General features: G+C 36.5%; 1 protein-coding gene across 1 annotated transcript; it reads right to left on the reverse strand.

Annotated features, from left to right (window-relative positions):
* Positions 1-802: 802 nt before the first annotated feature.
* Positions 803-6354, reverse strand: LOC130973094 (uncharacterized). The gene is made up of 7 exons (XM_057897495.1): positions 5888-6354; positions 5363-5455; positions 5050-5245; positions 4128-4306; positions 3707-3948; positions 3221-3387; positions 803-2687 (listed from the first exon to the last, which is right to left on the reverse strand). Exons 1-7 carry the CDS (start codon positions 6343-6345, stop codon positions 2520-2522), a joined length of 1503 nt encoding a protein of 500 aa, XP_057753478.1. The 5' UTR covers positions 6346-6354; the 3' UTR covers positions 803-2519.
* Between the last annotated feature and the right edge of the window lie 19272 nt (positions 6355-25626).

Below are 25626 nucleotides of genomic sequence, written 5' to 3' on the forward strand. Positions count from 1 at the left end.
TAATTGTTCTTATTCTTCTACTAACAATGCTACTGCAACAAATTCTAGCTCTAATGAGGCATCGGATTCTGTAAGCAAAACACAGGATAACACTCATACTACTATACTAGTATGCCTACTCCTATCACTACTATTTTACTACACACACAATCTAATACCGTCTTCAACTACATCTGATTCGGATCAGTCTCAATCTATCATCAGTACCTCTTTTGTACATACTCATGATGTATCAAATTTTGGTCAGTTTACTAGTTCTTTTTCTCCATCTATTCCTACTAGTGGGAAAGAAATAAATCTTCCAAGTAATTCTTCTATTTCTTCTCAAAGAACACTCACTCAGTGACTACAAGGTCAAAATCTGGTATTTCAAAATCCAAGGCCTTCTCCACACTTGTTTCTAACCATCAAACTGACCCTGAATTTTTTCAAACCATACCCTCATCTGTCCAGAAAGCCATACAAGTTCCTCACTGGAAATCAGTCATGCTTGCTGAATTAGAGGCTTTACATAATACTAACACATGGACTCTTGTTATTCCATCCCCGAATAGCACTATTATAGGTTCAAAATGGGTGTTTTCCACAAAAAGAAGTCCTACTGGTGCTGTTTTAACATATAAAGCTAGATAGTGGCTTTAGGAAATAATCAAATTGAAGGAGTTGATTTTATCTAAGTCTTTAGTCATGTTATCAAACCAGGGACAATTCAGGTCCTTTTAATTATAGCTATATCCTCTAATTGGCTTATCTTGCAATATGATCTTAACAATGCATTTTTAAATGCAGAAGGATGTTTATATGAAGCAACCACTGGATTTTGGTTCAGCAAATTCAGAACAGGTTTGCAAGCTAAATAAAGCTATATATGGTCTTAAAGTGGTCCCAAGAGCCTGGTATATATCACACTCTCTGCCAGTTTGGATTTCATTATGCAAAACCAGATCCTTCATTGTTCATTCAGCACAGATCTACTTTTTCTATCTATGTCATGGTTTATGTTGATGATGTTTTAGTTACAGGGAATAATAAGGATGCTATTACTTCATTCATGACTAAACTAAATGCTGTTTTTACTCTAAAAACTCTTGGCACTTTTAATTATTTCCTTGTGATTGAGGCAACAAAGTTAGCTTCTGGAGATACCATCTTTCACAGAGTAAATACATAAAAGAGCTCCTTCTAGAGCTGAAATGTTGGATGCAAAGCCTGTTCTAATTCCTATGATATAACTAGTGAGAAATTATCTCACCATGGATTAGAGGCTTATGCAGATCCAACACATTATAGGTTTGTTGTGTGTACTTCTCAGTATTGCACTCCAACAAGACCAGAAATTGCTTTTGCAGTAAATAAAATCAGTCAATATACACAAAAGCCTCTTCTTACTTTTTTTTTTTTTTTTTGTCATACAACACACTCACACACACACACACTAACCTAGCAACTACACTAGGATTTGAACTTGGTGTGGCTTCATTTGAGGCAAACATCTTTGCCACTACATCATGCCTAAGCCACTCTTCTTACTTATTGAAAATCAGTCAAACGGATTCTTCGTTAGTTGGTTGATACCTCTGAACAGGCCAACAACTCATTTCTGAATCTTCTCTTTTCCAGAATCTATTATCAGTCAATTATGACTTTCCTTTACTGACTGGCCGTTATACTCAACTACTATATAGCTTGTATCCCATCCTTGTAAACCTCAACGCAAGATAATATACACAAATATTCAGTTCTTTCTTTCTGTTACAATCTCTCTCTCAATTCATTTCAGAATCTATTCAGAAACCCATAAAATTTTTATTCTATATTAGAATTGAGGTGTGTAAACCCATAAATTATCATAATAAATAAATAAAAAGCTTTGGATGCGGCGTATTGAACAATTCATAAAGGCTATTATGAGGAATGGATCCGGAAGTTACACCAAGGGAGGTGGATACCAAGGTGCTGTATCATTGATTATATCTCGTACTTTTCGTAGTCAAACATAAATAAACCATCACTTTGATATGCTTCTTCAAGTCATGCTTCTGCTTTTCAAAATGTACCCCTCTAATAATCGTAACCAATCCGCCGTAAAGCAATGGCAGAACAAAATGTATTTCACCTGTTACAAATGATCTGTGGCATAAAACTACTCACTGGAAATGAAAGGATGAGACACTTCAAAACATAACTAGATAGAAAGAAACATATAACCAGAAGATTAGAACAAAGCTGGACTTAGTGAAGATTAATCACCAGGAAAATTAAATCCTGAGTTGAGGTAAAGGGGGGATAAGAAAGAAAGAAGAAAACATATCATATAGGATTATAAATGGGAGTTAGCAAATATTAGTAAATATAAGGCAGAGTAATTTGCTTCCGTACGCATCAAATAGCCACCAGCCGAGCCCAGCCATGGGAAAGCAACACAGTAATTAGTGTGCAAAATTCAGGATCTGCAAGCTATGCCTATGTGCTGCCTTGTATGAGATTGAAAAGCTGAATATATCTTCTACTTCTAGCTATCAAGTAAAAGGATAGAAGTTTGAAAACAGCAAACTGCCAAGGAAAATATATGCAGCAGAGTATGCCCAAATCACATATCCCCATCTACGGTATTTGGTAGGATGTGCCATTATGTACGAAGAAAACCAATAAACAGGTGGGCTTGATGACAGGAACCGGGTCGCGACCTGTCATTATATGTCCAGTTCCAGAAAATTTCACGTTAGTAACAATTACAACACTTGACCTCAGCCATATTCCCAAGAAGCAAAAAGATTTGACAAAAGTAAAAGTGATACGACAGAAATATGGAGGAATGACAAAGAGAGATATTTCTATAGATTTCTTGCATCCAAATACTATGAAGTTTTCTTTTTTGGCCACAATCGTTCCTCCATTTTCACCTACTTTCCTTGCTACCATCATACTTGCATGGCTGGATATTTTAGTTACACTATGTGGCTGTTTCTTGATATTTTTCTGTTGCAATTATTATCATTTGTTTCGGTCTCTGCTCTCCGCTATTTTGGGGGTTGAACATTGGCTTTTTGTAATTATTGGCAGAAAAAATCAATTCGTATATTTAACAATAGTCAGGCTCAGGTCTCCACAAATCACAATGATTAACAAAGCCTCATGTATGACGCTGGTCAGTTTGTCGTATTCAGGTCTCTCAACATGATAAACAGCAGCAGAGTTCAACAACACAGTTGGCACTAACCTGTACATGCATGACAAAGAAAACTGTGGCTGCCATGAATGCCAAGTGCAATACAAATGGGAGTACACATGCAGAAAAGTATCCTGGCCTAGTTGCTGGCTCAACCATGTTAACTTCACCAACAGCTCCTTCGGTCACCTTCTTTCTTTTAGTAAGATTGGAATTTTCTGTTATGAGAGTATGGATGGTGTCATAGATGAAATGACAGTAAAATTTGATCTATGATTATACATCCAAATTTGCAATATTTTTATGCACTTATGTATATAATGTATAGAAAAATGGATTGAGGAATTAAGAAAAGATTATTAACACAAATGGTTGCACCAAATATGCAAAGGAATTAGAAAAATAGCAGCACTAAATAGAAACAGTGAAATTGGATTTAAATGTGAAACCCATTCAGTGAATTACTTAGCACCATTCCTCACATAGCAATGTACTGCCAAGTATGCAACATTTGCAATGTTATCTATACGAATATACCTTTTGCCTTAACAGAAGATTTATCCACATTGCCAGCTTTTTTGGACCTGAAATCATCCGACAAAAACACAACTCCAGAGCTCTTCTCTTCAATAGAAGTTCGAAAACCCAGTGAGAAGAAGTTCTCAGGCCTTGATTTAGCATAATAGACAACAGAGCAAAGTGCCACAGACAGTATTGGTGATGCAAGAAGAAAGTTAGGCAACTGCTTCAACTGAAAATATTTCAAGAAACCTACACCCCTGGAAAATAAAACTTAAGAACTTCAATGGAACATCTACTATTTAAAAATCCTTATGGACTACAGAGATAAAATATTATATCAGGCTGCAAAGACACTCTAGAGAATAATAATTCAGCCAATAGCATAACTTTGGTAATTTAAATTAGCAAAATCTTTTAACTTAACGAGTGAACTTACCAATAATGACTTTGTATGTAATTATAAAGCAATGGTACCCTCGCCTTGCACCAAGGCCTTAATTCATCAGGAAGCCGTCCTTTACACATATTGTAATACCCATAAGCTTGGAAAGCTACAAATGGAGCAAAAACGAACACACTACGTAAAGCTCCAGCAATAACAGTCCCCAATGCCAACTGTCACCATGACAAAAAGAATCAATCAAGAATTCCAGTTAAGAATAAAAGGTAACTACACTGGACAAATTTTTTTCTTACAGTAGACACTGGAACCAATCCTAGAATATTAACTACCTGAGTTATGACTTGTGACTAGGTACTAAGTCTACAAGTATTTCTGTAAGACATGTTGAAGGCCCGTACTAAGTAAAACTGAAATTGATTTCTCACCCAGTATATTTACTGTCTAGACGTGAGAGAGGAGAGGGGGGGGGGGGGGGGGGGAACAAAACAACAAAACAAAACAAACTGTGAAGAACTCTCAATTATTTTCTTCCCTTTTAAGCACAGATCCACCCATTTCCCCTCATTTGTCTTGAATATCAGAATTATCTGCAAATCCTTATTAATTAAGTTAACCACATATCATCAATTAATATATCTTAATTGCCAAGTAACTATATATCATCAACTAATAGCTAGAAGCCTTGTTCATTGATTTATCTTCATTTTCTCTTTCACCATAAAATATCACACTTTTGCAACTCTACAAGCACCTCAGACAGCAACCCGTCAGCAAAAAGAAAAAGACTTGGCCAATATCTGTACATTACATAATTAAGTTAAAAATGGACACAATCTTTTGAAACGAATGACCAAAGGGAAATATAAGTTTCCAAAACCCTCTCCCAAAGGAAAAGCAACAACATAGCCACTGATATGATAGATTTTCAAACAGAGAAGAAGCGGAAGGAACTCACAGCAGTGCGCTTTTGCTGAAACATAGCATTATAAGCCTGATGCATGGTCTGAAAACAGAGATAACCAGCATTAAGCACCCCATTAGACCTTGCACAGCCAGAGAGAGCGAAAAAGAGAGAGGCTAAATTATTCCCACCCCTTACGAAATAGTACAACCCTGCGAAAGAAAGGAGGGCATACAGACTCTCTGAGTATCTGCAATTACAAACCAAAACCAAAAAATAAATTCTGCTTAACTAGGATCAAGGCCTAGAAAGAATCAATCAGTACTAAACATAAACACAGAGTAAGAGTGAGAGTTGTGGGCATTACATTGATGAATAAAAAATTGAGGCTGGGTTAAAGCAGAACAAAATCGTAGCCCGAAATGCAATTTCAGGGTCCTTCAAGATAATCATGGAAAGCCTGCAACAATTATAACCACAACAACAGTAAGCATCATCCCTTTTCCCACACAACAAAACATTGGCTGTGCTTGTATAATCCATTAGAGTCAATTCTCTTGCACACTACTTGAAAATTCATCTAATATCTTAAATATGATTATGCGTGCTAATAAACTCTATGGAAAAACAAAAGGAAAAAAAAAAAAACAAAAATTTGGTTCTGCCTGCTTTAAAAAATATATTATTTTTTTAATTTTCGTCTGTTTTTTTCTTTCCCTAAAAATTTTGCCCATTGCACAGTTTCAGAAGTAACCTCAAACGTTGATCATGAGCTAAACTGAAATCCGAAAGGTTCAAAACTCGTTGAACTCATAAATCAGTTGATATTAACCTTGAATTCACACTAATCAGCATATGATTTCTACAATCACAAGCTTCGCATACAACTAACCTGTACAAGTAAAGAGCTGCGAATACAAAAGCGACGTTGCAGATTAGGTAACCGGAGAAAGCAAGAACTGCTCTGTGTCCAACAAAGGGGGCAAAAATTGGAGAGAGAAAGCGAGAGAGGAAGGAAATGGAGATCGGGAGAAGCGGCAAGAACGCGTAGGTCTGCTCGTACTCGTAACCGCCGCACTGGGCGATGCGGACGAAGTAGACGGAGTCCCAAACGACGCCATTTTCGAGTGCGAAAGCGAGTTTGGGGAGTAATAGGGTTTGGGATTGGGGAAGAGTGTGAGTGTGCGTGTGGTTGGCGGTGAGGCAGGGAAGGTTTAACGGTGCGGAGCTGTCGTAAGGGGATGCTAGAATGCGCCATGCGATGGTTAGTGACAAGACCAGGAGTCTGGAGTATAGTGCTGATTTGAGTATGAATTGTTCGTGTTGGTGAGGAGGAGGATGAAGCACCATTTTTGAAAGGGGATGGACGATCTTCGTTAAACACCTGCAATATCGGAGAAGAAGAAGGTGCTGGTGCTGAGATGGGGTATTTTTGTCTTTTCACTCTATGTAAAAGTAAAATGAGTGAAAATAACAATCAAAATAGAAAGTTATTTTTACCTTTTACCAACTTTATCCTTTATATATATTATTGTATTATTTATAAAATTTTTGTTATTTTTATTTATATGAATTCTATTTTTTATTATTTATTATTTTTATTTTTTTCAACTATTTATTTGACATTATATATTTTTATAATCGTAATTTTTATGTATTATGTTTATTATTATCTTTTTATAATATAATTTATTAATTATATTAGGTAAAGTAAATTAAACAAAAAATTAACTGTAAATAATAATAATAGTAAAAAATTATAACATACTAAAAAACGAGTACTAAAAATATTAAAAATATATTATATAAAAAGATCACCAAGAACTTTTAGATTTGTTTCGATCACTATAAAGTAAATATTTAATTTTTTTATTATTTTCAGTATTTTCTTTTATAATTGTAATTCTCGTATACTATGTTTTAGTGTAATTTTTATAATATAGATTATGATTCCATTAAAAAAGATAAATTAAATAAAAAATTAATCATAGATAATAATAAAATCATAAACGTTGGATTTTAAATTAATATTAAGAACAAGATTATTGAAAATACTAAAATAAGAGTACGATGTAAAAAATACTAAACTGACATTTAATACTTAAAAAATGCAACATATTTGATTAAATATTCTTTTATATATATATATATATATATATATATATATATATATATATATATATCTTTTATTTTTATTTAAAAATATTTTATCTATTTTTATATGTTATTTTTATTTTAGTAAGTAAATATTAATTTTATTATAAAATTAACTAATAAAATATATTTAAATATCTAAATTAAAATAATAGGATAATATAAAAAAAATTTTAAGTTGATGTCCATTTTAGTAATTTTTTATCTAAAAGTGATTTTGAATGGGATAAATCAAACAACATTTATTTTACTATAATCCATTTTGATACAAAAATTACCAAATATAAATCACTTTAACACAAACTTACTTTTGATCAAAATCAAGTTTATAAAATCAATTTTATGCAAATTTCCGTTTATAAACTGTAATCCAAACACACACTAAATATTAACAAAGGTTCTAAAAACTAGACAGTTTATCAGACTGTTTTAATTATTTATTTATCGATCTAATTAATTTAATCGTAGTTCAACTAAAATAATTATTTGATAATAGAATAATAAATAAAATATAAATAAATACATTAAAATATAATTATAATTTAATATAATTTTAAAATATTATCTAAATTCAAGTGATTAGATAAATCAATGCTAAAAATTCAATAATAAGAACAGTCAAACAAACATAAAAGGATTAAAAAGTTCCTCCAAAGCTAAAATGAAGTTAAACAAATTGCTGAAACAGAAGATCAACTTTGTATATGTAATGCTGTAGATATAAAATTCACATTGGAATAACAAAGTTTTTAATTAAGATTAACAAAGTCAACACAAAAATTAATTTGCCTCAGTAAAGATTAACAAAATTTTCAATCTAATTTTAACAAGATCAACACAATGTTTCCACTTTTTAACACAAAATTTAACAAAGATTAACAAGTTTCAGCAAAAATTAATAAGGATTAACGATGCTTTCACTTTTTAGCATAAAATTTAACAATAGAAAAATAAGCAAGAATGAATAATGAGTCAGTAATAGAATTATTAATTTATTATCAAACAGTAACAGAGTTATCATTTATCAATTTATCATCAAGCAGTGAGCAAAACTAATAAATCAAGAGCAAGTAATGAGCACTAAGCATTCAAGCCATTACCTTTGGCAAGGGCAGTGAGCAGAAATTTGAGGGGAAGCGGTTGAACGCGATGGACAGCAGCGAGCTGGCGACGAACCTGACAATGGACAACAGGTGATGAGCTGTAGAACAGGACAGTAGGGAAATCACAAAATACAAAACAACAACACAGTAGAGCAGCCAAAGCTAATCAACGACGACAAGCAGACGAAGACGACGGCTAGCACGATGGCGAGCAAATGAGATAACAGATGCTCGAGGAAGAAGCTGCATGCCTGCGATCGGTGAGTCTGAGAGAGAACAGGGGTTGCGGCGGACAGGTCGATGACAGAAGCACTTGGTGCGATGGACAGTGGCAGTGGCTCACTCCTTGTGACGGTGGTGGAGGCTAGGATTGAGGGCAACTCTACTTTTCAGTGATTTGTTGCTTTCTAAAGGAAGGGGCTAGGCTAGGGATTAGAGTCTGGAGAAAGGACTGGGGCACAAGGAAGGCACGCTCGAAAACTAATGTAATACACGAAATATCACACAGTTTGAACACTTTATTAAAACTTGAGGAAACAAAATAGGGTACAAACTTTTAAGATAGGTCTTTGCAAAAACAATGTGGTTGGCAGGCTAACACTCTTGTTTGCTTAATTAATCAAGTACTAGGCGCTATCCAACTCGTTCATAACTCCCCAAGAACACTCTTACTTCATAACCTCCTGATTCTCTCTTGTTGAACACATGATATATCCGTGGTAATAACTGGTTTCAGGTCAAGCTTTAAGGTTTTAATTTTTCCAGCTTCAACATAGCTCACCTCCACAATTCTCAACTATACTTTATCAACAACTTATTCGAAAGTTCTCAACCTCATCAGTCACTTTACAAACCTTACTACTGATCATAAGTCCAACATCGACAAACTCTTTTGCAAGAATCAAAGCGTTACAACATCCTATGAAGTTGCACACTTACGAGTTTCACCTTCCGCTTCCACTAAACGTATCCTAAAAAACTAATGTATCGATTGCTATGTCTAATGGTCGCACATGACACCAAAACAAATCTCGAGTCATTCAAAAGGATACAAGACCTTAGAGAAAGCATAAACAACAAAGACAAGGTTCACAGATTTCAACGATTCACTTTGATGCATCAAACAAGTCCAAAGTTACATCAAAAAATACATGAGTTAAAAAGAGGAGTTTGAACAACACAAGACAGATATCCAAGGAATTTAAGCAAACATATGCAGTTAAGATCAACGAGAATGTATATGAACAAAAGAATAAGGTTGGAAAAAGATTCAAATCATTTCCTAAGAAAGAAATCTCAAACAAAAACTTTTAAGACAAACCATGAAAGAACAAGATACGTAACCGAGTAACCTCGAGATGCAACTCCTAACGTTTCTCAAACCATGTGGTACGCGTTTCCTATTACTTCTATTTTGTCTGTGATAACCTATTAGTGCTCTCATATACATAAGTTATTAGTGTTGAGCTGGCCAAACTTAATACCATGAGATATGCAGTGATAGACTAACGACATTAATCAATAGACTGTCATGTGCATAAAGCTCTAACTCCATCATCAGGACAAGACCTACAACATGGTAGACGCTTAGAGTATGCAATTGAAGAATAGTTAGTCTATTCATCAGGCTCTACAGGAAAGACTACTCTGATACCATAATGTAACACCCTTACTATCGGAATGTCATGCTTCCAGTTGTGCCACTTTGAAACTGAGAATGTTACGACGACTCCCATATTTTTAATAATAAGATATGAGCCTTTAACTCGAAACTATATCGCTGTTTTCTTTGAAAGAACTCTTTTAAACTCTTCGTCCGTCTTGAAAAGAAAAATTTGTAGGGGGTGAAAACATCGTCCTCGTTAGTTCTTATTAAAGGGTTTTTAAGAATTGTCATAAGTGATATTTAAAAAAAAAACTATTTTCAAATACGGTGATCATCACTCATCTTATGAATCTTTTTGAATACTGGTGCGGTATTTTATAACCCACAAACTAACCGGCAAGTGGACCCGGTCGTACCAAGTAATACCTTACGTGAGTAAGGGTCGATCCCACAAGGATTGATGAACTAAGCAACAATGGTTAAGTGATTGGCTTAGTTAGGCAAACAGAAAAGAGTGTTTTGGTATTCAAAGAGCATTAAATGGTAAATTAAGAATTTCAGAAAGCAAGCAGCAATGAGTTGGGAATAAAATATGGAGAAAACAGTTAAGGTTTCAGAGTTATCTATTTTTCCGGATTGACTTTTCTTACTAACTAATTTAATTATGCAAGATTTAATTCATGGCAAACTATATGTGACTAGACCCTAATTCCTTAGACCTTCCTAGTCTCCTCTAAAATTCATTAACTGCCAATTCCTTGGTCAATTAATTCCAACTAGAGGGTGATGATCAAATTCCATTTTATATGCCACAAGAATCCTAATTATCTAAAAATAAGGGGATTGTATGTCACATATCTCGTTAAATACAAACAATTAGAAATTCAGTATAATATGTTTTCAAGCTGTTGTTTAAGTATAGAGCTTTTCCAAGTTATACAAGAACTCAATTAGAACATGGGTCATACTTCTGTTCCACCCAAATTCATAAAATAAATAACGAAAATAATTATTAAAATATAAATCAAAACATGGATTAAGTTAGAGAGATCAAACGAATCAATCCATACAAATAGACAGAGCTCCTAACATTAACAATGAAGGATTAGTTGCTCATGGTTCAGAGAAGAAAACTAGGATTCTGGTAAAATGTACAGTGTTCCAATCTGATGGCATCTAAATTCCTATTTATAACTAATCCTAATAAATTTAAAATCTAATTATCTAAAATTAAAAATAATATCTTTTCCTAAAAATAAGATTTGAATTTAAATTCGAATTAATTAACAAGTCTTCAGCTGATGGGTGGGGACCACTTGATTTGCCCATTCTGCAGCTTCTAATATGTGTTTTTTGGGCTGGAAACTGAGTCAAAATAGCCCAAAAATTGCCCCCAGTATTTTCCTGTGTTTTTCTGCACGTAACGCATGTCAGGCATACGCGTGGGTCACGCGGACGCGACGATGGTCTTTTCTGCGAGTTGGTGCGATATTTTACAACCCACACTACTAACCGGCAAGTGTACCGGGTCGTACCAAGTAATACCTTACGTGAGTAAGGGTCGATCCCACGAGGATTGATGGATCAAGCAACAATAGCATTTGATAGGATTAGTTAGGCAAGAAGAAAATGATTTTGAGATATTCTAAGAGCATTAAACAGTACCTTAAAAATTTCAGAAGGTAAGCAGCAATGAGTTGGGAATAAAATATTTGAGAAAACAGTTAAGGTTTCAGAGTTATCTAATTTCCGGATTAACTTTTATTACTAATTAATTTAGTCATGCAAGATTTAATTTCATGGAAAACTATATGTGACTAGACCCTAATTCTTTAGACCTTCCTAGTCTCCTCTAAAATTCATTAATTGCCAAGTCCTTGGTCAATTAATTCCAATTAGAGGGTGATGATCAATTTCTAGTTTATATGCCAAAAGAATCCTAATTATCCACAAATAAGGGGATTATATGTCACGTATCCTGTTAAATACAAACAATTAGAAATTCAGTATAATATGTTTTCAAGCTGTTGTTCAAGTAAAGAGCTTTTCCAAATTTTACAAGAATTCAATTAGAACATGTGTCATACTTCCGTTCTACCCATATTCATAAAATAAAGAATGAAAATAATTATTGAAATATAAATTTAAATATGAATTAAATTAAAAAGATCAAACGAATCAATCCATGAAAATAGACAGAGCTCCTAACCTTAACAATGGAGGAATAGTTGCTCATAGTTCAGAGAAGAAAAATAAGGGTTCTAGAAAAAAATGTACCATGTCTAAATGTACAGAGTTCCTATTTATAACTAATCCTAATAAATTTAAAATCTAATTATCTAAAACTAAAAATAACATCTTTTCCTAAAAGATAAGATTTGAATTTAAATTTGAATTAATTAACAAGTCTTCAGCTGATGGGTGGGGACCACTTGCTTTGTCCATTCTGCAGCTTCTAATAAGTGTTTTCTGGGCTGAAAACTGAGTCAAAACGCGGCCCAAAATCCACGCCAGCGATTTCTGTAAATTCTGCAGATTGCGCACGTCACGCGTACGCGTCAGTCATGCGTACGCGTCGCTGGTATTCTTCACAAGTCATGCGGACGCGTCGCTGAGCAAATCTTCAATTCACGGGTATGCGTTAGTTGCGCGTACGCGTCGCCATGGATACTTCCAGATCACGCGTACGCGTCTTGCACGCGTGTGCGTCGATCCTCGCAGCCATCTCCTTTGATTCTTGTGCTGCAGAAACTCCGTCAAATTCCGCCGAATGCTACCTAAAATAAATAAAATTGCCAAAAACTCAAAATAGCATCCATAGTGGCTAAAATATAATTAATTCTTAATTAAACTCAACAATTTAAGTGCAAATTCACTAGGAAAAGATAGACAAGATGCTCACGCATCACAACACCAAACTTAAACTGTTGCTTGTCCTCAAGCTACCAAAACTAATATAAGCTTAGGATGTGAATTTGCATAAGAATGAGAGTTCGATTAAACTCATGTCTCTTTTTATAGTGGAGTTTATAACTGTAATCCTGAATAGGTTTAGCATCTCACTCTCCTTTGAACCAGGAGGATTTCATTATCATTCGGAATTAGAATCCGGATAATATTATGAATTCTCTGATCTTTTATGTTTTAGTTTAATCCTTGAACACAGCAAAATTTAGTTTAATTTATTTTTCTTTGGTGCTTTGCAGCTTGAGCCTAGCCATGACTTTAAATGTTTTGTCTCAAGGATTACTTGATACAGAAACACCACAAGCACTTAACAGGGAGACTCTCTTTTGAGTTATGATTTTTCTTTCAGTTATTCCCAGACAGTGGTGCTCAAAGCCTTTGGCATACTCTGTTAAACGCACTTGGTCTCGACTCTAAGTGTTCTGTCTCAAGGATTATTACTTGACACAATCACACCACAAGCATATGACTAGGGAAACAACTCTTTGAGCTTTTAATCATGTCTGACCTCCCTAGTCATTGATGCTCAGAGCCTTGGACCTTGCTTTTATTATTATTTATTTATTATTTTTTTGCTGTTTCTTTTGCTTTAAGGATTAAATTTTTATTTATTTCAGAGAAGTCATAATAATTCTCTAAATTCCTGTTTCTTATACATTAATATCCCTTGATTCAAATTCAAATATGCACTGTTCATATCATGCATTCAAAAATCACAAAAAATACCACTACCTTTAATTAAATCAGACTATTAACTCAATTTCTCATGCAATACATCACTTCTTTTTCTTTTCTTTTTAGATTCAAGTCCAGTGAGTGGTACATGAAACATCTTTTCAGCATTAACGCAATTAAAAGAAAATTAAACTAGTCCTAGGATTCTAACTAATAAAGGATCATGCAACAGACAAAGTAAAATAGCAGAAAACCGGAACATAACATAGAAAAAGAGGGGAGGAATAAAAATGAAAGGAACTCAACCACCTTAGTTATCCTAGCGGTCGCTTTATTCTTCAGGTTGTGTTCCTCAGTGAAGATGATTCGCTTCTCTTTTGTGCCAGAAAACCCATAAGCGCAGCGTCAACACCAAACTTAAAGGTTTGCTTGTCCTCAAGCAAAGAAGAACTGAAAACAAGAATAAATAGTGAGAGGAAAGAGGAATATAAAGATAAAAGAATAAGAGAGACTTAGGAGTGGGAGAAAGAGATAAAGAAAAGTGAAAACGGTGCGGCGATGGCGACGCGTACGAGTGCAGCATGCGTACGCGTCGGTCGCGAATTTTTCATAATGATGCGTAAGCGTCAGGCACGCGTCCGCGTGCCCTTGATTTTGTGCGATTCGTGCGAAGCCAGCAGAGCACCTGCACGACTCTCTGTTTGCATGGCTTGGGAGCCAAATTTTCATACAACGCGTTCGCGCCGTGCATGTGCTCGCGTGGATGGCCATAAGTGCAACTGACGCGAACGCGTCAGTCACGCGTCCGTGTGCCCAAATTTGTGCTTTTAGCACACTTCCTGCCCCAAGCCAGCACAACTCTCTGCCCAAACATTCTTTTATGTCGATTCTGCAGGTCACGCGCCTGCGTCAGTGACGCGCACGCGTGGATGGCGAAAATTATAAACGACACGCACGTGTGGAGTACGCGTACGCGTGGTCATGTTTGTGCGCCAAGCATGAGTCCAGCGCTATTCCCGCGCAACTCTCTGTCAATTATTGCTTTTCACACACACATGATTGACGCATTCGCGTCAGTAATGCTTGCATGTTGTGTGCTCTTTCTCTCTTTTTTTTTATTAGCTTGAGGTGTTCGGTTCCTGTGATAAAATAGCTGCATGATCAGAAAATTAGTGAGAATTCAATAAAATACTAAGAAAACTACTACTACGAAAAATAACTAAGGATAGAAATTTATCGGGTTGCCTCCGGACAAGCACTTTTTTAACGTCACTAGCTTGACGGTCAGCTCTGCTAGTTCAGCAGATGAGTGGACCTCTGGCGATCGATCTCGCCTCCAAGATAGTGCTTCAACCTCTGGCCATTCACTGTAAATTTTCTTTCAGAATTCTCTTCTTGTATTTTCACATGACCATATGGTGAAACTCTGGTAACCACAAACGGTCCTGACCATTGGGATTTCAGCTTCCCGGGAAAGAATTTGAGCCTTGAATTATATAGAAGCACTCTTTGTCCTAGCTCAAAGACTCTGATGGCAATCTTCTTATCATGCAGTAGCTTAGTTCTTTTCTTATAGAGCTTGGCATTCTCATAGGCTGAATATCTGAATTCATCAAGCTCATTCAGCTGAAGCATTCGCTTGATTTCTGCAGCTTCTGAATCAAGGTTCAGGTATCTGATTGCCCAGTAAATTGGCAAGTGACAGGCTTTTCCATAGATCAACTGATAAGGGGACATGCCAATGGGAGTCTTATACGCTGTCCGGTATGCCCAGAGAGCATCATCAAGCTTCCTAGACCAGTCCTTTCTTGAAGTACTGACGGTCTTCTCTAGAATCCTCTTAAGTTCCCTGTTGGAAACTTCAACCTATCCACTTGTCTAAGGGTGATAGGGGGTCGCCACTTTATGACGGACTCCATATCTCAGCAGAAGAGAGTCCAACTGTCTGTTGCAGAAATGGCTTCCTCCATCACTAATGAGTGTCCTTGGGACACCAAACCGGCTAAAAATATATCTCTGAAGAAAGCTCATTACCACTTTGGCATCATTGGTGGGTAAAGCCATAGCTTCCACCCACTTGGACACATAGTCGACTGCCACTAGAATATAGTTGTTTGAATGTGAGGGTGGGAAAGGTCCCATGAAATCAATACCCCACACATCAAACAACTCAACCTCAAGAATTTCCTGCTGTGGCATTTCATGGTTGGTAGGGAGATTTGCAGCTTTTTCACATTTGCCACAGTGCTTCACAAATGCTCTTGAGTCCCTGAAGAGAGTTGGCCAGTAAAACCCACTCTGAAGAACTTTTGTAGCTGTCCTTTCACCACCAAAGTGGCCTCTATAATCAGACCCATGACAGTGCCAAAGAATCTGCTGTTTTTCCTCATCCGGGACACATCTCTGGATTATTCCATCTGAGCACCTTTTAAAAAGGTATGGTTCTTCCTAAATGTAGTACTTTGCATCAGTCAGTAGCTTCTTCACCTGTTGCCTACTGTACTCCCTTGGGATAAAATTCCTGGCCTTATAATTTGCAATGTTTGCAAACCATGATGTCTGCTGAATGAGGAATAATTGCTCATCCGGGAACGTCTCAGTCACAGCTATGGGTGGTTGTACTCCTACTTCTGGCTCAATTCTGGAGAGATGGTCAGCTACTTGATTCTCTGACCCTTTCCTGTCCTTTATCTCAATATCAAACTCCTGAAGGAGCAACACCCATCTTATTAATCTTGGTTTAGAATCCTGTTTGGTTAGAAGGTACTTCAAAGCAGCATGATCAGTATAAATAATAACCTTAGAACCAAGTAAATGGGACCTAAACTTATCAACAGCATACACAACAGCTAATAATTCCTTTTCTGTAGTTGTGTAATTCTTTTGGGCATCATTTAACACACGACTGGCATAGTAAATGACATGTACAAGCTTACCATGCCTCTGTCCTAAAATAGCTCCTATAGAAAAATTACTAGCATCACACATTAATTCAAATGGTAGATCCTAGTCAGGGGGAGCTATAATGGGAGCAGAGGTAAGGTTTGCATTCAGAGTTTCAAAAGCATGCAAACAATCAGAGTCAAAGACAAAAGGAACATCAGCAACCAAGAGGTTGCTTAGAGGTTTAGCAATTTTAGAAAAATCCTTTATAAATCTTCTATAAAATCCTGCATGACCCAAGAAACTCCTGATTGCCTTAACATTAGTTGGTGGTGGTAATTTTTCAATTACCTCCACTTTTGTTTTATCAACCTCAATTCCCTTACTTGAAATCCGGTGTCCAAGAACAATACCTTCTGTAACCATAAAATGGCATTTTTTCCAATTTAAAACAAGGTTTAATTCTTGACACCGTTTCAAGACAAGAGATAAATGCTTAAAGCAGGATTCAAAAGAATTACCAAAAACAGAAAAGTCATCCATAAATACCTCAATAAACTTTTCAACCATATCAGAAAAAATTAAAAGCATACACCTATGAAAAGTTGCTGGAGCATTGCAAAGTCCAAAAGGCATTCTTCTGTAGGTAAATACTCCAAAGGGGCATGTGAATACTGTCTTCTCCTGATCTTGAGGGTCCACTGCAATTTGATTATATCTAGAATATCCATCTAGAAAACAATAAAATGCATGACCAGCTAACCTCTCAAGCATCTGATCAATGAAAGGCAGGGGGAAATGATCCTTCCTTGTAGCAGTGTTGAGCCTCCTTGATGAGCGGATAATTTATACGCTTTTTGGCATTGTTTTTAGGTAGTTTTTAGTAAGTTTAAGCTACTTTTAGGGATGTTTTCATTAGTTTTATGTTAAATTCACATTTCTGGACTTTACTATGAGTTTGTGTGTTTTTCTGTGATTTTAGGTAATTTCTGGCTGAAATTGAGGGACTTGAGCAAAACTCTGAAAAAGGCTGACAAAAGGACTGCTGATGCTGTTGGAATCTGACCTCTCTGCACTCGAAATGGATTTTCTGAAGCTACATAACTCCAAATGGCGCGCTCTCAACGGCGTTGGAAAGTAGACATCTAGATCTTTCCAGCAATATATAATAGTCCATACTTTATTCGGAAATTGACGACGTAACTTGGCGTTGAACACCAAGTACATGCTACTGTCTGGAGTTAAACGCCAGAAAAACGTCATGATCTGGAGTTGAACGCCCAAAACACGTCATAACTTGGAGTTCAACTCCAAGAGAAGCCTCAGCTCGTGGATAGATCAAGCTCAGCCCAAACATACACCAAGTGGGCCCCGGAAGTGGATTTATGCATCAATTACTTACTCATGTAAACCCTAGTTGCTAATCTAGTATATATAGAACCTCTTACTATTGTATTAGACATCTTTGGTCTCAGTTTTGTTTTATCCTTCATCTTAGGAGACTATTGATCACGTTTTGGAGGCTGGCCATTCGGCCATGCCCGAACCTTTCACTTATGTATTTTCAACGGTGGAGTTTCTGCACACCATAGATTAAGGGTGTGGAGCTCTGCTGTACCTCAAGTTTCAATACAATTATTATTACTTTCCATTCAATTCTCTCTTATTCTTATTCCAAGATATACGTTGCACAACACTTTGATGAATGAGATGATCCATGACACTTATCATCATTCTCACCTATGAACGCGCGTGACTGACAACCACTTCCGTTCTACTCTAGGCCGGGCGCATATCTCTTAGATTCCCCAACAGAATCTTCGTGGTATAAGCTAGATAGATGGCGGCATTCATGGGGATCCGGAAAGTCTAACCTTGTCTGTGGTATTCCGAGTAGGATCCTGGGGATCCGGAAAGTCTAACCTTGTCTGTGGTATTCCGAGTAGGATCCTGGGAATCCGGCAAGTCTAACCTTGTCTGTGGTATTCCAAGTAGGATTCCGGTATTGAATGACTGTGACGAGCTTCAAACTCCTGAAGGCTGGGCGTGATGACAAACGCAAAAGAATCAATGGATTCTATTCCAACCTGATTGAGAACCGACAGATGATTAGCCGTGCTGTGACAGAGCATTTGGACCATTTTCACTGAGAGGATGGGATGTAGTTATCAACCAAGGGTGATGCCTCCAGACGATTAGCCGTGCAGTGACAACGCATAGGACCATTTTCCCGAGAGGATTGAAAGTAGCCATTGATGATGGTGATGCCCTACATACAGCTTGCCATAGAAAGGAATAAGAAGGATTGAAGGAAGAGTGAGTAGTGAAGTAGAGTTTCAAGAGGAGCACAGCATCTCCATACACCTATCTGAATTTCCATCTATTGATTTACATAAGTATTTCTATCCCTTTTTATTTTCTATTTATTATTAATTTTCAAAACCCATAACCATTTAATCTGCCTAACTGAGATTTACAAGGTGACCATAGCTTGCTTCATACCAACAATCTCCGTGGGATCGACCCTTACTCACGTAAGGTATTACTTGGACGACCTAGTGGTTAGTTGAACGGAGTTGTGTCCACGCATAGCAGAGAGCCACAAGAATAATTCCATATAAAATAAAGAATACAATATTGTGAGTATCACAATTTCGTCCACCAAGTTTTTGGCGCCGTTGCCGGGGATTGTTCGAGTATGGACAACTGACGGTTCATCTTGTTGCTCAGATTAGGTAATTTTCTTTTCAAAAATGTTTTTCAAAATTTTTCTTTTATCTTTCGTTTTTCCAAACTTTATTTTCAAAAAAAATTAATAAAAATCCAAAAAAATTAATAAAATCATAAAAATAAAAAATATTTTGTGTTTCTTGTTTGAGTCTTGAGTCAATTTTTAAGTTTGGTGTCAATTTCATGCTTAAAAAATTTTTCTTGCATTTTTCGAAAATTCCATGCATTCATAGTGTTCTTCATGATCTTCAAGTTGTTCTTGATAAGTCCTCTTATTTGATCTTGATGATTTCTTGTTTTGTGTTGTTTGTTGTTTTTCATATGCATTTTTCGTTTGTTAGAGTCCATGCATTAAAGATTTCTAAGTTTGGTGTCTTGCATGTTTTCTTTGCATCAAAAATTTTTCAAAATTATGTTCTTGGTGTTCATCATGATCTTCAAAGTGTTCTTGGTGTTCATCTTGACATTCATAGTGTTCTTGCATGCATCTTGTGTTTTGATCCAAAATTTTTATGTTTTGGGTCATATTTGTGTTTTTTTTTCTCTCATAATTAAAAATTCAAAAAATCAAAAAAAATATCTTTTCCTTATTTCCCTCCAAATTTTTGAAATTTTGGGTTGACTTGGTCAAAAATTTTTAAAATTAGTTGTTTCTTACAAGTCAAGTCAAAATTTCAATTTTAAAAATCTTATCTTTTCAAAATCTTTTTCAAAAATCATATCTTTTCCATTTTTTTTCTTATTTTCGAAAATTTAAAAATTATTTTTTTCAAAATCTTTTTCTTATCTTTATATCATATTTTTGAAAATTAGCTAACAATTAATGTGATTGGTTCAAAATATCTTTTTATTCAAATTTTTATCTTATCTTCTTATCTTATCCTTCTCAAAATTTTATCTTTTTCAAAATTGATTTCAAAATATCTTATCTAATTTCTTATCTTCTTATCTTTTTAAAATTTGATTTTATAATCTTTTTCAACTAACTAATTAACTTTTTGTTTGTTTCTTATCTTTTTCAAAACCACTTAACTACTTCTCCCTCTTCTATTTTCGAAAATATCTCTCTCTTTTTCAAAAATTCTTTTTAATTAACTAAATGTTTCATGTTTTAATTTTAATTACAATTTATCTCTAATTTTCGAAAATCACTAACCCCTTTTCAAAATTATTTTCGAAATTCCCTTCTCTTTTCTTATTCTATTTAATTATTTAATTACTAACACTTCTCTTCACCTCTCTCCATCTAGATATCCGAATTTCCCCTTCTATTTCTTCTACCCTTTTCTTTTTCTACTAACATAAAAGAATCTCTATACTGTGACATAGAGGATTCCTCTTTCTTTTCTTGTTTTCTTCTCTTTCATATGAGCAGGAACAAGGATAAAGGCACTCTTGTTGAAATTGATCCAGAACCTGAAAGGACCCTGAAGAGAAAATTAAGAGAAGCTAAATTACAACAATCCAGAAACAACCTTTCAGAAATTTTCGAACAAGAGAAGGAGATGGCAGCCGAAAATAATAATAATGCAAGGAGAATGCTTGGTGACTTCACAAAGCTAACGTCCAAGTTTGATGGAAGAAGCATCTCCATTCCTGCCATTGGAGCCAACAACTTTGAGCTGAAACCTCAGCTAGTTGCCTTGATGCAACAAAACTGCAAGTTTTATGGACTTCCATCTGAAGATCCCTATCAGTTTTTAACTGAGTTCTTGCAGATATGTGAGACTGTAAAGACGAATGGAGTTGATCCTGAAGTCTACAGACTCATGCTTTTCCCTTTTGCTGTAAGAGACAGAGCTAGAATATGGTTGGACTCACAACCTAAGGATAGCCTGGACTCCTGGGATAAGCTGGTCACAGCCTTCTTGGATAAATTCTTTCCTCCTCAAAAGCTGAGCAAGCTGAGAGTGGATGTTCAAACCTTCAAACAAAAAGATGGTGAATCCCTCTATGAAGCTTGGGAAAGATACAAGCAGCTGACCAAAAGATGTCCATCTGACATGTTTTCAGAATGGACCATATTGGATATATTCTATTATGGTCTCTCTGAATTTTCGAAAATGTCATTGGATCATTCTGCAGGTGGATCTATTCACCTGAAGAAAACGCCTGAAGAGGCTCAAGAACTCATTGACATGGTTGCAAACAACCAATTCATGTACACTTCTGAGAGGAATTCCGTGAATAATGGGATACCTCAGAAGAAAGGAGTTCTTGAAATTGATGCTCTGAATGCCATATTGGCTCAGAACAAAGTGTTGACTCAACAGGTCAACATGATCTCTCAAAATCTGAATGGATGGCAACATGTATCCAACAGTACTAGAGAGGCAGCTTCTGAAGAAGCTTATGATCCTGAGAACCCTGCCATGGCAGAGGTTAATTACATGGGTGAACCTTATGGAAACACCTATAACTCATCATGGAGAAATCATCCAAATTTCTCATGGAAGGATCAACAAAAGCCTCAACAAGGCTTTAACAATGGTGGACGCAATAGGCTGAGCAATAGCAAGCCATATCCATCATCTGCTCAGCAACAGACAGAGAATTCTGAACAAAACACCTCTAATTTAGCCAATCTAGTCTCTGATCTATCAAAGGCCACTTTCAGTTTCATGAGTGAAACAAGATCCTCCATTAGAAATCTGGAGGCACAAGTGGGCCAGCTGAGTAAGAAAGTTATTTAAACTCCTCCCAGTATTCTCCCAAGCAATACAGAAGAGAATCCAAAAGGAGAGTGCAAAGCCATTGACATAGTCAATATGGCCGAATGCACAAGGGAGGAAGAGGACGAAAATCCTAGTGAGGAAGACCTCCTGGGACGTCCCTCAAGCAAGAAGGAGTTTCCTATTAAGGATCCAAAGGAATCTGAGGCTCATATAGAGACCATAAAGATTCCATTAATTCTCCTTCTGCCATTCATGAGCTCTGAAGACTATTCTTCCTCTGAAGAGGATGAAGATGTAACTGGAGAGCAAGTTGCTCAATATTTAGGAGCTATCATGAAGCTGAATGCCAAGTTGTTTGGTAATGAGACTTGGGAAAATGAACCTCCCTTGCTCATTAGTGAACTGGATACCTGGATTCAGCAAATTCTACCTCAAAAGAAACAAGATCCTGGCAAGTTCTTAATACCTTGTACCATAGGCACCATGACCTTTGAAAAAGCTCTGTGTGATCTGGGGTCAGGGATAAATCTTATGCCACTCTCTGTAATGGAGAAGCTGGGGATCATTGAGGTACAACCTGCCTTGTTCTCATTACAATTGGCAGACAAGTCATTAAGACAAGCTTATGGAATAGTAGAGGACGTGTTAGTAAAGGTTGAAGGCCTTTACATCCCTGCTGATTTCATAATCTTAGACACTAGGAAGGAAAAGGATGATTGCATCATCCTTGGAAGACCTTTCCTAGCCACATCAGAAGCTGTGATAGATGTCAACAGAGGTGAATTAGTCCTTCAATTGAATGGGGACTACCTTGTGTTTAAGGCACATGGCCATCCCTCTATGACAAAAGAGAGTAAGCATGAAGAGCTTCTCTCAGTTCAGAGTCAAGAAGAGCCCCCACAGTCAAACTTTAAGTTTGGTGTTGGAAGGCCACAACCAAACTCTAAGTTTGGTGTTAAGATCCCATATCCAAACTCTAAGTTTGGTGTTGGCACTATACAACATTGACCTGATCACCTTGTGGCTCCATGAGAGCCACTGTCAAGCTATTGACATTAAAGAAGCGCTTGTTGGGAGGCAACCCAATTTTATTTATCTAATTTTTATTTTATTCTATTTTATTGTTATTTTGTGTTTTATTAGGTACATGATCATGAGGAGTCACGGAAAAATCATAAAAATTAAAAACAGAATCAAAAACAGCAGAAGAAAAAAATCACACCCTAGAGGAAGCACAGGCTGGCGTTCAACGCCAGTAAGATGCATCTGGCCGGCGTTCAACGCCAGAACAGAGCATCATTCTGGCGCTGAATGCCAGAAACAAGCAACATTTTGGCACTGAACGCCAGGAATGTGCCTAGAGAGGAAAAACTGGCACTGAACGCCAGTAACAAGCATTAAACTGGCGTTCAACGCCAGAAACATGCTTTACATGGGCGTTGAACGCCCATAATGTGCACCACACGGCGTTTAAATGCCAGAATGGTGAGCAAAGGAATTTTACACGCCTATTTGGTACAGGGATGAAATTCCTTGACACCTCAGGATCTGTGGACCCCACAGGATCACCTCAGGATCTGTGAACCTCACAGGATCCCCATCTACCTCGCCCTCTATCTCTCCATTCATGGTCATCCCTTCTGTTTTTCATTCACCACCCACATTTATCCACTCTTCCCCATACACCCAATCCCACCCATATAGCCGATTCCATCTCCCCTCACTCTCCTCCATTTTCTTCTTCTTCTTCTTCTTCTCTTCTTTCTTCTCTTGCTCGAGGGCGAGCAATATTTTAAGTTTGGTGTGGTAAAAGCATAGCTTTTTTTTTGCTTTTTCATTACCATTAATGGAACCTAAGGCCAGAGAAACCTCAAAGGGAAGACAAAAGCTTCCACCTCTGAGTCTTGGGAGATGGAAAGACTCATATAAAGGGTTTATAGCTCAGTGGTAGAACATGTGGCTGCAAATCAAGAGATTCCTGAGATACCTCAGGGGATAAATTGTCCTCCACACAAATATTGGAAGCAACTAAGGGTAGGAACACCAAAATTACTAGGAATCATTCAACAAAAGCAAGGAAGAGACATAGAGGAGCTCAAAGAGCACCATTGGACCTTCAAGAAGGTGCCACCCTCACTCAGGTGGACTCATTCCTTGTTCTTATTTCTTTCTGCTTTTCGGTTTTTATGCTGTGTTTATCTATGTTTTGTGTCTCTACTTCATGATCATTAGTAGTGAGTAACTATGTCTTAAAGTTATGAATAATTCCATGAATCCTTCACCTCTCTTAAATGAAAAATGTTTTAATTCAAAAGAACAAGAAGTACATGAATTTCGAATTTATCCTTGAATTTAATTTAATTATATTGATGTGGTGACAATACTTTTTGTTTTCTGAATGAATGCTTGAACAGTGCATATTTTTGATCTTGTTGTTTATGAATGTTAAAACTGTTGGCTCTTGAAAGAATGATGAACAAAGAGAAATGTTATTGATGATCTGAAAAATTATGAAATTGATTCTTGAAGCAAGAAAAAGCAGTGAAAAAGAAAGCTTGCGGAAAAAAAAAATTTGGCGAAAAAAATAGCAAAGAAAAAGAAAAAGCAAGCAGAAAAAGCCAATAGCCCTTAAAACCAAAAGGCAAGGGTAAAAAGGATCCAGGCTTTGAGCATCAATGGATAGGAGGGCCTAAGGAAATTAAATCCAGGTCTAAGTGGCTAAATCAAGCTGTCCCTAACCATTAGCTTGTGTCATGAAGGTCCAAGTGAAAAGCTTGAGACTGAGTAGTTAAAGTCGTGATCCAAAGCAAAAAGAGTGTGCTTAAGAGCTTTGGACACCACTAACTGGGGACTCTAGCAAAGCTAAGTCACAATCTGAAAAGGTTCACCCAGTTATGTGTCTGTGGCATTTATGTATCCGGTGGTAATACTGGAAAACAAAATGCTTAGGGCCACAGCCAAGACTCATAAGTAGCTGTGTTCAAGAATCAACATGCTTAACTAGGAAAGTCAATAACACTATCCAAAATTCTAAGTTCCTAAAGAACCCAATCATTCTAAACTTCAAAGGAAAAAGTGAGATGCCAAAACTGTTCAGAAGCAAAAAGCTACAAGTCCCGCTCATCTAATTATAATTAATATTCATTGATATTCTGGAATTTATAGTATATTCTCTTCTTTTTATCCTATTTGATTTTCAGTTGCTTGGGGACAAGCAACAATTTAAGTTTGGTGTTGTGATGAGCGGATAATTTATACGCTTTTTGGCATTGTTTTTAGGTAGTTTTTAGTAAGTTTAAGCTACTTTGAGGGATGTTTTCATTAGTTTTTATGTTAAATTCACATTTCTGGACTTTACTATGAGTTTGTGTGTTTTTCTGTGATTTCAGGTAATTTCTGGCTGAAATTGAGGGACTTGAGCAAAACTCTGAAAAAGGCTGACAAAAGGACTGCTGATGCTGTTGGAATCTGACCTCTCTGAACTCGAAATAGATTTTCTGAAGCTACAGAATTTCAAATGGCGCGCTCTCAACGGCGTTGGAAAGTAGACATCCAGAGCTTTCCAGCAATATATAATAATCCATACTTTATTCGGAAATTGACGACGTAACTTGGCGTTGAACACTAAGTACATGCTGCTGTCTGGAGTTAAACGCCAGAAAAACGTCATGATCCGGAGTTGAACGCCCAAAACACGTCATAACTTGGAGTTCAACTCCAAGAGAAGCCTCAGCTCGTGGATAGATCAAGCTCAGCCCAAACATACACCAAGTGGGCCCCGGAAGTGGATTTATGCATCAATTACTTACTCATGTAAACCCTAGTAGCTAGTCTAGTA

Source organism: Arachis stenosperma, chromosome 4 (assembly GCF_014773155.1).
Source record: "Arachis stenosperma cultivar V10309 chromosome 4, arast.V10309.gnm1.PFL2, whole genome shotgun sequence".
NCBI lineage: Eukaryota > Viridiplantae > Streptophyta > Magnoliopsida > Fabales > Fabaceae > Arachis > Arachis stenosperma.

Coding starts and splice junctions, on each gene's coding strand:
- LOC130973094 (XM_057897495.1), bottom strand. CDS start 6,345: ATGGTGCTTCATCCTCCTCCTCACCAACACGAACAATTCATACTCAAA. Junction 3,388..3,706: donor ATCTTCTGTTAAGGCAAAAG/GTATATTCGTAT, acceptor CTCTCATAACAG/AAAATTCCAATCTTACTAAA. Junction 2,688..3,220: donor TCTTTGTCATGCATGTACAG/GTTAGTGCCAAC, acceptor ATATAATGACAG/GTCGCGACCCGGTTCCTGTC.